The sequence below is a fragment of the Neopsephotus bourkii genome, unplaced genomic scaffold (assembly GCF_033783945.1).
Source record: "Neopsephotus bourkii isolate Nb327-2 ecotype Australia unplaced genomic scaffold, CSIRO-AGI_Nbou_v1 NB_1314, whole genome shotgun sequence".
Lineage (NCBI taxonomy): Eukaryota > Metazoa > Chordata > Aves > Psittaciformes > Psittacidae > Neopsephotus > Neopsephotus bourkii.
This window is the reverse complement of record NW_026901795.1, coordinates 673071-685360: the sequence shown is the minus strand read 5'-3', so window position 1 is coordinate 685360 and position 12290 is coordinate 673071. Positions and strand designations below refer to the sequence as shown.

The following is a 12290-nucleotide window of genomic DNA, read 5'->3' as shown; positions in this document are numbered from 1 at the left end:
CAGGACATAGTTTGACCTATTTGAACTGACAGGCACTGGGAAGAGAATAATTGATCTCCCCAGTGCAACTTTTTTTTTTCACTGAATCTAGGCAGCTACTTCAGAGCTGGATTTTCACATTGTAGGTATCTAAACTGAGGTGAAATGAAGCCAAAGCAGATGTTTCCCTGTGATTAATGACTGTACTTTACATGAATATGGGGAAGTGTGTCAAAAATATTAAATAATACAAAGTGTCATATAGTGTGTTAGCTAGTCTGGGGCACAGAGCTCTGTAACAAAGCACTTAGTCACATAAGTCACCAGCCAGCCATGTTATTTCAAATTACTCACCACTCTAATGTTTCTTATCTACACCGGTGCTGTACTTGGTCCTTGGAGCCAGTGTGGAAATCTAAGTTTATCTACTGAAGGTCACAGAGCCTCAAAGATACTTGAGAACAAATGTTGCCCCTGACTATATATCCTTTGATAGTTCAGTGGTGGCGGTGGCACAGATAATGAATTCTAGGGCGAAAGGTGATTTGTGAGGAGATGCCAATTGCATCTGTTTGCCCGGGAGAGGGGCAATCAGTGTCACTTGGTTTGCAAGTGACATATCCTCTTTTTTGGCTGATTACCTTTCTGAAGATCAGTTGTCTGTAATAATGTCACTTACACAGCAAGTGGGAAAGTTTCCTTGTTAACTGAAGGAAGACTAGAAGTGGAGGAGAAAAAACAGCTAACTTTTCTCCAATGACGTTGGGCTGCAGATTGAAAAATACTTCTTTTTAAGGCAAGTAGAAAAAGTAACTGGAAAACTTAACCTTATTTCTTAGATTATCTGTGTGCACATATCTCTCTGTTTTTAGGAATTTCTGTGAATGTTTATCAGCAACTTGTCTATTTTTCTGAGGGGAATTCCATCTGGGTGAAAGGAGCTGCAAATATGTCTGATATATCCGACCTAATGCTCTTCTATGCTGGCTGGGGGAATATTACGTCCATCTCGGTAGACTGGCTTTACCAGAGGATATACTTTGTCATGAATGAAAAGGTAGTGCTCTAGGGCTTAATTAATTTCTTACTTAATTTGAACCATTACTGTGATTTAGTTTACATTAGAAAATCTGATTTATATATGGATATACATGCACAAAATATAATTACAGAAATAGATTCTTTGCTTTAATAATATTCACACACTTCAGAGTTTTGAAAAAGGAGAAAAGCTTGAGTATCAGGTAATATTTAAAGCAAAGAGGCTATATGGAACTCTGTGTCCTTGGTTGTTGTTTTGTTTTGTTTTGTTTTGTTTTCTTTTGTTTTTTCTCCTTAGGATGTGAAACAGTTTGGTTTTAGCTGCTTTAATTTTGAGACTGATTTCACACCCTCCTCATACCAAATATAAGTGACTTTGTTTCTGTTACTTGTTTCTCCATCTAGCCTGTTCAGTTACCATTCTGCTTCAGGAAGGTGGTCAGGTAACTAGTTGGTTATTATAGTGCCCTTTATAATTGGCAAAAGATGCTCAAGAGAGAAGGTGTTTCGTTCTTGTGATGACAGCTTAGATTACAACTGTTTCAACTTGACATCAAAATGAAGATGGCAACCCTGCACTTGATTCCCTACTCATAAAAGATCAATTATACAAACAATCAGGCTTTGCATGCACCTTTGTGTCCTGGGTTCAGCTGAACCCAGGACACTTTGTAGTCCTCCAGTGCACAAAGGACTAGAAAATTGCCCTAAATTGTTAGTGGGGGATTTTTTCTTTTCCAATCCTCTTGCCATGTCTGAGTTTTCAGTTATTGCTCAGAGAACAGGAAGTAGGAAAAGCAGCAGTGATAAAAAGATAAAAATGAGCTGCAGATGAAGAGGCTGATGGCAGGGATTTCTGAATCCACTACAGGTTAAAGAATTCCCAGGGTACTGTGCACAGGATAAGAAAAGCACTTCCTTCTCTCTTTTCCCTTCCCTGACAGATCATTTCAAAGTACAGTTTGCCTATACCCCTCCAAATTGCATTTTTCCCTCCAGCTTAGACGTAGGAAGTTGAGAGAAGGGTAGCTGACAGCTCTTTCAGGGTAAGCTGTCATGGATGCATTTGTACTTGTGTAGAAGTGTTATGCTTGTGTGACTGACAACTCAGGAGCCCAGAAGGACCTAGAACTGTGAGAGAGGTGTTTCATTGTCTGGTTGGGGATCTGTGAAGGGATCTCAGGTCAGTTTGTTTGCTCATTAGCAAACACCCTATGAATGCTTCACTAGCTTTGATTCTCGTTCCCCAGATACATGTCTGCCATTTAGAGAATTGCACGGCAGCTGAAGACATCACTCCTCTGTATGTGACATCCCCTAGGAAGGTTATAGCTGACCCCTATAATGGGTAAGTGTCCTCCTTTGAGCACGTGGTGTCAAAGGTGCTATAAAACTCTCTAATTTTCTTCACTTCACTAGTCATCTGGGTTCCTGGTTTTGACTTTTGCCTTAACAAAACAGTGCAATTGGCAACAAACAACAAACTGAGAAACAATTGGAAAATGAATGACAACATGCAACATTGTTTTCTTCATATTCTTCCCTATGGTGTTAGCAGAGGAGATAAAGTATTTCCAAAGCAGAAATTAGGTTTTCAGACGTTCAGGGCTTTTACGACTATGAAGATTTATGCATTTTAAATGTCCATGTTTAACACTTGAGGTATTATGGAAGAATATTCTCCAATAATCTGTCAGCCAAATCCCCAGAAGGTAAAATGAGATGTGCTTAATTCTCCCAGGATGTATATTAATAGTACCAAAACCATTTTCCTATTGTCTGCATAAAGACAGGCACATCTCTGAGCTGTTAAAATATTTGTGACTCATCTACAGGGTTCTTGCACTGTAGTTATTTGGGTCTATTTTGCTCTATGGCCAGCTATATTTTCTGTCTCCTGGAGGATGGCATATACAGAGCAAACCTTCAACTCTTTCCTGGCACTGCCTCCACAGCTTCACCAGTAGTGAAATACAGTGCTCTGAGAGACTTCGTGATCAACTTCCAATCTAAGAGACTTATTTTCTTCAACAAAACAGAACAGGCCTTTGTGTCAGGTTTTCTTGATGGTTCAGAATTTCACACGCTGCGATCACATGTGCCACTTCATGATGTGGAGAGCTTTGTTTATGAGGATAACACATTTACTGTCACAGATGGCTGGGCAGTTTTCCATGAAGAGGTCTCTCCACTGGGGAGTTCTAGCTTCAATGAGTACATTGTGGATTGCAATTTGGCATATCCAGAGTACTTTGGCTTTGGCAACTTGGTTTTCTATGGGGCATCAACTCAGCCTTTTCCATTACCAACTTCTCCTCGCCTTGTCACGGCACTATTTGGACTGCACCAAGCTGTGATCTGCTGGAAACCACCTGAACACACTATTGGAACCAGTAAGTTAGTTGTTTCTTCCTGAAAGTTCCCTGCTTTCCTTTTCAGAGGAATAACTTCCTGGCTTTTTTTTTCCTGATGCTGGGCTTTGGTGACTTCAATAGCTGATCCTGCTGGAAGATGTGGAATTACCTCAATATGAAATATTTAACCCCAAATTTGCCTGTAAAATAGCTAAATTGATTGGCTAAGTTAATACAAGTTTATATCAATAACTCATTTGTTATCTGCTAGATTAATTAAGCAAGACTCCATCTTTAGTATGGTATGGCGTAGCAGTAATGGTTGCTGACATCACACAGAAAATGCATGCCAGACAGGTAATGACTTCTGATCAGTGGCTGTGCTATGGTCTCTACCCTCTGTGCATGTGTCTTTAATCAGCAGAAAATGACCTGGTTGGGGAAAATGTTGGTTCTTCCAACTTCAGTCTTCATGGGGGATTGAGCCACAATTCTTGGTTTGTCCCAGAGCTAGAGGATGCAAATTTTCAGTTTAATTTCCTAATTACCCTGATGCTGGAACTTTTGAAATGAGCCTCCAATATACAGTTTTCTCAAATAACGTGTATGATCTGTTACAGCCATCTACTCTATAATAACATGATTGCTTGGATCTCACAGGTCTGTCTGCTTGGCAGAACTGGACCTATGATGTGAAAGTGTCATCTCAGCATCCATCTGAGAAGGAATGGGTTTTCTCAAACGTTAGAGACACCAGGTTTACAGTGAAGGAGCTGGCCAGCTTCACAGCATATGAAGTGTCAGTCAGAGCTGTATCTCCTGCTGGTAAAGGGCCATGGTCAGAGACTTTTAGAGGCACAACTTTAGAAGAAGGTGAGAATTGCTTTGCCAGCTAGGAGAAATATAGCTTTCCACTTGGTGAGGCCCCAACTTTGGGCAAAGACTGCAAAATGAAGGGCACAAAAAGAATTGTCATAGAAACATCAAAGAACACAGGATAAGTAAATTCTCTTTTAGTTAAAGTAGTAAGACTCTCAAACTATGTTAATGTTATTATATATTATGTATTTCTTATTACTACTTATTTACCTTTTTCTAATGCAAATATTCTATCAAACACATTATGTTGTACACTATCAAATGAGCAGGTATTAGAGGTGTTATTCCTTTCCTGTGCTCTGTAAAGCATTTTCTATGATGAAGTGGTTTGAGCAGTGCCATGAGGTTTAATAACAGTTTAAGGAAAAGTACAGGCTTACTAAAGGCTAAAAATCCTTGATTTGCACATAGATAACAGGGGAAATGGATGTGTGCACAATGTCTGAGATTTGTAGGTCTTTGGAATGTTTTTTGAAACCTAGTTTTCCCATAATAACCTCTGTCTGAGGGGAAAATAGATTTCAGTTTAAGGCACTGGTCTGGCACTTTAGATAGGTTGGATATAAGGATGAAATTCTTTCCTGTTAGGGTGGTGAGGCATGGGAATGGGTTGCCCAGGGAGGTTGTGAATGCTCCATCCCTGTCAATGTTCAAGGCCAGGTTGGACAAAGCCTTGCGTGGCATGCTTTAGTGTGAGGTGGGCAATGGGGTTGGAACTATATGATCTTGAGTTCCTTTTCAACCATAACTGTTCAATGATTCTACAATTCTATGATTCTATGATTAGGAGGGTGACTCTTGCCTGACTTCAGTAAGGCCAGGTCAAAACCCACAGTGGTTTTTTAACATCTAACAAGGTTCCAAATTGCTTTATTGTTCTGAACCTAAAATCTCCCTGAATCTCTGGTTTTCTCAAATTTAGATATTTTCATGCCTTTCTTCTTTATCCATTATTCCTTAGGGTAGGTACAGTTTTAGCTATGCTTCTGCAGCTTTCGAGAAACAGAAACATCTGCTATTGACATACAAATATTACGTAACCATTGCTTGTTGGTGTGCACAACTGCAGTTTTCTTTCTTTATCAGCTGAAGAAGAGCCATATATGTTGACAGTGGGGGCTGAAGGGCTCTGGAAGCAGCGGTTGGATAGCTATGGGCCAGGAGAACTCCTCTATCCTCATATAAGAAATATTTCAGGTAAATACTAAACAACCAGCATTCTGCTGCTAAAAACTTGTTGACATTTATTAGCTCTCCATACATTTCATCAGCAGGACTGAAAAACAGGAGCTTTCATTGCAGCACTCTAGACTTGAACGCAGTGCAATAAAGCAGCTTCACTGAGCCATCCTTTTTTCTACTTTATGGATCAAATTAATTCTTAATGAATGCCTACTGACATCACCACAGTTACAGTAGAGCTAAAATCAACTCTTTGAACTAAACATTTCCACCTCCAGCATTCTAATATATGTCATAAATTTATAATCATCAGGGCTACATATGTACTATGTATGTTTATATAATAAACATTCTATTCCTATAATTCCATAATACATTGTATTCCTATAAGGAAGTATCTATCTGCATGTTAAGTGAGTCTAACTGTTCGTTTGTATTTATTTAAAAAAAAAAATGAAGCGCCTGGCTACTTTTTTTTTTTTTTATAATATGAGTTTTTATTTATGTGTTTGTGAAATGCTTAATATCTTCCCTTTCTTCTTCAAGACCTCGACTGGTATAATGACACTCTTTATTGGATTAATTCCATGGGGGAAGTTCAGACCTGGTCACTGAACAAAAGGGAGGCTACCACTAGGAATACTTACGTATCTGACATCAGAAATGCCAGGATACTGGCCTTTGATTGGTTAGGTCAATGCTTGTACTGGGCTGGCAAAGCAAATACGGTAGGTATAATTGCACTTCAGAAAAGGGAAAAAAATATAATGTCAACAAGAAAGACTGTAAATCAGTATTTGGGAAGATAATACCTACTTCTTACAACTTGAGATGCATTTGGACCTTTTGCTATTGTAATGTAGAGAACAAGGAGATCTTTCTTCCCTTGAGTGAATTTCCCAGACTTGCACAAAAGTTTGGGGTAAAATGTTCGCTAATATTTACTAAAGCGGGATACTGAATTCCAGGTGTAAAACAGGCAAATCAAACATGCTATTAACAGCTTTGTTGGGTTCAGCATTGTAAAAATATGTGAAGATGGTGAAGATGGAGGCTGCCAAGTTGATCTGAGCTAAGAAGTAGATGGACTTTATTTTAATCAAATTTGACACAATTTGTTTACACAGAGATTTTCAAGATTGACCTCTGTACTGTAATATTTTGCAGATCGCTGCAGATAAAAAAAATAATTACAATTGCACTTTGTACACTTTCATATCAGGAACACTGACGTGAATTATTTAAAAGGTATCTGACTTCAAAATTGCAGTGCTAATTTATGCAGTGCTGTCAAATTATGCCTTTCATTTCTTGTAAGTGCAAAGTCAGAAGCTGTTTTAAAAACTGGAGCAAGGAGGCCAGATTTCACCCTGCCTTGCACCCTCATTTACACTTGTGAATAGTGAATATAAAGTGGGTGAGAAACTCTTGTCAGACAGAAGGCTGCCAAAACTGGGAAAGCCAAGAGGAAGAGATATTTCAGCTGTTTCTTTTGTTACTTTCTGGCAAACATTAACTAATAATTTTGCCTTATTCTTCATACTTATACTCTGAATGCAAAAGGTTTAGGCTTTTAAAGGCTAAGGCTTGCATAAGCTTCTGATAAACCGCTGTGGAAAAGTCATGTATGTATACTCAGTTGATCATGACTGATAATTTAGGTGTGATGTTAAAAGCAATTTGTTTCTCCCTAGATCTACAGAAAATCACTGCTCAGAGACCATATGGATATTGTGGCTCATGTTGTGTTTCTAGTGAAGGATCTAGCAGTGGATTCAGTAAATGGCTATCTGTACTGGGCCACATCGTATTCAGTGGAGAGCGCAAGACTGAATGGAGAGGAGTATCTTGTGTTACAAGAGCAGCCACAGTTTTCTGGTAAACAGGTGACTAATTTTTTTTTTTTTATTTATTTTTTTGGGGGGGTGCAGGGGGGGTACAGGACAGGGGTGTGTTTTAGTGGTTTGATCTCTTGAATATCGCCCGTGTTCACCTTGTCAAAATCAGTGTGCTATGACCCGAAGAAGAATATGCCTTTCTTGCAATAGTGTTATATCATTTTGAGAACAGTGTGAGAATTAAATCATGTAATAGCTGTACTAAAAATTTCTAAATTCTAAAGTCAGACCCTTGCAACAGAACGTGACATTAAATATGTCCTTATTGTTGTAAGGTTGCTCCTTCCCATATGTGAAAAGTACTTTCTCTTCCCAAATGACTTAAGTCTAATGGTCAGTTCTGGCTTTTCCATCTGAATATGGAGCCAGAGTTCCATAGCATCCTGCCTCCTTTCATAAGTTTCCCAGCTTGTAGGTCCTGGCAGGGTCAGTTTTGAGGCTAGACACATGCCAGGAACACTGGAGTTGCACTTCAGGCTGTAGAGGTGCTGCTGCAGAGGCAGACTTTGCCTGTGCAGACGAGAGAAGGGGGGCAGCAGCTTGTGCCATACTTGTGCTCAGTGCATCTGGCCCTGCCATAGTCTGTCACAACTTGTTAGCACTGGTGGGGATGTCAAATCTGCCAATGACAGTCCCTATTCTGCCTGATCCTGTCCACCGTGCAGTGGCAACAGCAGTGCTTTGGGGTTTTTGAGACTCTCCATCCCCAACTCACTCTTAACCTTTTCTTCCCCATCTTCTCTACTTCTCTTGCCCAAGTTAGAAACAGGCCTGGCCCCAGCTTGGGCTGTTTTTCTTTGCTCTGTGCTGCTGGGGAGTTCCAGGAGGCTGAGAAGAGTCTGGTGTAAAGCAGAACAGCTCCTCAGGGAGAAGGGAAGGGGGCTTCTTGCAGAAGCAAGTAAAGAGTGGGAATGGTATAGGGGGAGCAAAGCTATGGGAGGTGGTTGTTTTAGCTGTATTAAGGTAGATAATGGGTCCCATGCAGAGATAAGCTGTAGAGGAGAAATAGAGATGCCATGCCTAGCTATAGCTCACCAAAGCCAAAGCAATATGTGGAAGCCCATTAACTCTTCCCTACTTGGAGAGTTTTTGATGTGCTCTGAGGTCCTCACAGATAGGCTCTGAGTCTCTGCTGACCTCTCCCATGACTTTATTCTGCATTCCCTCCTCTCTGATGTCCTATGAAGCTCTTAAGGCCTTGGTTTACTGCTGGGTCTTCATGGATCATTGTTGCCTTCCCCAGTCCTGTCCTGCCTTGGCCACTACATGGAATTTGCCATGCTAAGGATTTGTGCTCATTCTTGCTAGGTGAGACTCAGTGTGACCTGTGCAGTGAAGGAACTTGAGACTGGATATTCGCTTCATGAAAAGAATTGCCAGGGTCTCAGCAGCCACATATGTGTCCTTCCTTTCTTTCCTTTCCCTTTTTTCCTGTCCTTCCTTTTCTTCCTTTCCTTCTCTTCCTTCCCTACTTGCCTCCCTCCTCTCTCACTCTCCTCCTTGTGTACCTGGGAGAAAAATGATGGATGACCCAATTCCCTGGCAAGAGAACTCCTTACTAACACAGCAGGGACTGAAGGACTCTGGGAGTCAGTGTGGTTGGGACTGCAGACCCAGTGAACCTTTGAACCTTTTCCAGGCTGTGCTCTGAACAGGTCATGCTGAGGGACCGTGACATCTATTGCACTGCTTTAACTTCTTGGAGTCTCTCTCAAAGAAGAGCTGAATGCTCCTCAGCTCAAACCACAGTCTGTGTGGGGTTTTGCCCTCTCTTCCATTCATTGGAGCAAGGCATAGGTTGACTGCCACAGAAAAGTTCAACTCAGATATATTATCTGTTGCACCAGATTTCTTTAAAACACAGCTCTTGATAAAGAAGCCTTTGTTTTTATTCAATCTGTTGTACAATTTATGCTTCCATCTTACCTGAAGCCTGGCTCTTTAAAGTTTAAAAATGGCTTTTACTAAAGTTCTGTTTCTTGTCTACCTTTGCATCGTTCCCAAGAATATTTCAATCTCCTTTTCCAAAGGAAAAGAGGCTGATGTTTCTCTGATTATAAAAAGAGCCAAGCCTGCTTTAGTCTCTGGAGGGCAGTTAACATTTGGAAAGGTCAGCTTGTATTACAGGTCTCTGTTACATTCATGAGGGTTTGGGAAGGAGAGGGAAAGCTGGTTCTGGTGTAGCACCAGCTATACTTGCAGACCTAAATGCAAAAGAACTGAAGAACATTTGTCACATGTAGAGAGAAAAGTATGTGCTGCAAAGGGTCACTGTATCTTCCAGTACAAGCCTCACGTCTTTCTTCAGGAGCTGGCTGGTGTGGATTGTCTTCATGGGAAGATAGATGCTGTCCAAGCTCAACGGCACATTTACACTTATCATGTATCTTCTGGGTGATCTGTTGCAAAGGAATGACAATTTGAGGTTTATTCTAAGCAGCAAATGTCACCTTCCTTGCCCTTCTCTTTTGATTCTCTACTTGTTTCTCTGAATCGCCTCATGCTAACCTCAGATTTCTTGTTCTTATTCCCAAGAACCTTGGCAGCAATAAAACTGCTTGTCTGCTCCTGTCATTTTCTTTTTTTTTTCTGCACCTTTCTCTATGTCAGTGATACCAGCCTTCAACCATCCACTTATTCACACCTCCTACAAGCAAACATCTCCTGCTTCTCTGATGCCCCTAATCTATGCACTGACTTCCTGAACTCAGCCTCCTGCTGTGAAGCATACAGGAAAAAAACCAAGTAAAAAAGTCTTGATTGAGAAGTGACCAGTTATAGCAGGCAGGTGTTTGTTTATTAAAATAAAATACAAAATAAACCCATAAGAAAAAAAGGGCAGTTTAACATTCTCTTATGGTAGAATTATCAAACTGGTCATTATTGTCCCATATAAAGATGCAAATATATGTTTGTACAAGTACTAACATGTATCTTCCTTGCTCAGTGGAGTCCTTTATCCCTAAAAGAGTACCTATTACTTCAATATTAAATCACAGATGTAATAGTTAATTGTTATTATCCAACACTTAGAACATGTTCTATACATAACTGGTTCTTACTGGTATTTTCTAGCTGTCTTTCTATTAAGGAATTGCTGTTCAGCTGGTCAGTACAGGATCTTCTGCAGTATATAGTTGTATCTCCTTTTAGCTTGAAATACGAGTGATAACAACCAAAAAGACTACTATAGGAGATAACAGGTTTACTAAAAAAATAAAATACATAAAGGCAGAGCTTTGAAAGTCTCATTTCTTTGTCAGGAACTAGATCCTTTTATGTCAACTATTTTATTTTCCAATCAGTATTTTAGCTTTGCTGGTGCATATTGGAATGGCTTGATTGCTTTTGGCAGAGCTACTCTGAATTTTTTCAGCTTCGGATGTGTCACAGGATTTCCAAAGCAGTTAGTAAGTCAGTTACACTATGCAATAAGAGTGGGACAAAAGTAATTTATAGGGGAGCAGCAAAGTGGGTTATTTGCAGGAGGGGCCATGGTCCTCTAGGTATTGTCTCTTAATACTTCTTGTCAAGGAGTATTTCAAGTAGTTAAATTTATGTTGCATCCTATGATATTAAGATACATTGCATGATCACAACTACATATCATGTCCAGAGGCTAATACTTCAGGAAATGGAAAATGTTTGTCAATTTTTTAAGCATTACAGAAGGGAGGTGTTAAATTGCTGTCTAACTCCTGAAAATGAATAGTACAAATATTTCTTTGCCTTTTATTAATGGTGATACAGGGATCAGGAGAAAATGTAATAGTTGCAGGAAAAAAAAAAGTGGAGCAAGGAAAGAAGACCTAAACTTTTAAAAAAGCAAGGTAGATTCAGGAAGATGTAATTTGGTGTTGGGAGGGAAAATAGGTAAATGGGATAAAAAATAACATGGTTGACTAAATATGCACACAGGCACATGCATACTGTGAGATATTTTTAACAGTAAAACCTACAGGAGCAATCATTTAAACCTTGATTTTCTGACATATAATGTCAACAGGAATATGCCGAGAATGTGATTACATAAGGACCAACAGACAACTAAGTGATATGGCATTTGCTTTCCTGTCATCATCTTCTGCAGTTCATTAATGAAGAGCTAAAAGAAAAAAAAAGGCTGCTCCACTTACATCCATAATGGAAATTTAAGCTTATAATAGAATAGCCACAACTAGTGCTTGAATAAGAGGTTTGAGACCTGCTGGAAACCATGTTCAAGGAAACCCCTAACAACTTGTAAGCTGTGCTAATGACATGACATAGACTGCACTTGCTAACATTTAGGACACTAATTGATGGAAGCAAATTCTTTGTTATTCACAGAACAGAGTATTAGATATTGATTCCTGTTATTGCTGCATATGGTAGTGAATCTGTTGTTTACTGCAAAAGCAAGAAAACCCTATTCTGGACATTAGATCCTGTTAAAAATAAACAGAAAGCCTTTGTACCATGCTACTCATGATGCCATCTAGACAACAGTTATGCCTAAGGGCTTTTGTCTCAAAACTGAAGATGTGTTCAAGTTGCCATTTGGCCTTTCTGTTTTCTTAGGTGGTTGGTTTAACTTTGGATCTCACCTATGATTTTCTTTACTGGCTTGTGCAAGATAGCCTATGCCTAAACCTATACAGAGTTTCTCTTTGCAAAGAAGGGTAAGTGAATGCATAGTGTGTGTTGGTATTTTCTAGGTTTTGTGATACTCTAAAAACAAATTTTGCCCAGTGCTGGGTACACTAGTTACTAATTTAACAATTTAATTTAACAGCTAACTGATGGCAAACTACACGTTGCGATGGTTATTGACACAGTTTTACAGTGAAAGAAGCATAGTATGGAAACTCAACTGAACTGAGGTCATGCTCATGAATTTTTAGACTTAGCTTTAGGAAATAATCACCATTTACTGTCTATTTTGTCTTAGCATTACAACTCCTGACAGTTTTCAAGT

The 12290-nt window shown here is 39.5% G+C and overlaps 1 protein-coding gene across 2 annotated transcripts in view; it reads left to right on the top strand.

Moving 5' to 3' along the window:
* The window catches only part of ROS1 (ROS proto-oncogene 1, receptor tyrosine kinase), a 70405-nt gene that overhangs the window by 12875 nt on the left and 45240 nt on the right, over positions 1-12290 (top strand). For both annotated transcript variants that reach the window (XM_061366189.1, XM_061366190.1), the window contains exons 11-18: positions 852-1036; positions 2271-2368; positions 2902-3413; positions 4035-4247; positions 5340-5450; positions 5982-6163; positions 7130-7321; positions 11894-11994. In XM_061366189.1, the coding sequence (XP_061222173.1) occupies positions 852-1036; positions 2271-2368; positions 2902-3413; positions 4035-4247; positions 5340-5450; positions 5982-6163; positions 7130-7321; positions 11894-11994 (1594 nt within the window). The remainder of the gene's footprint in view (positions 1-851; positions 1037-2270; positions 2369-2901; positions 3414-4034; positions 4248-5339; positions 5451-5981; positions 6164-7129; positions 7322-11893; positions 11995-12290) is intronic.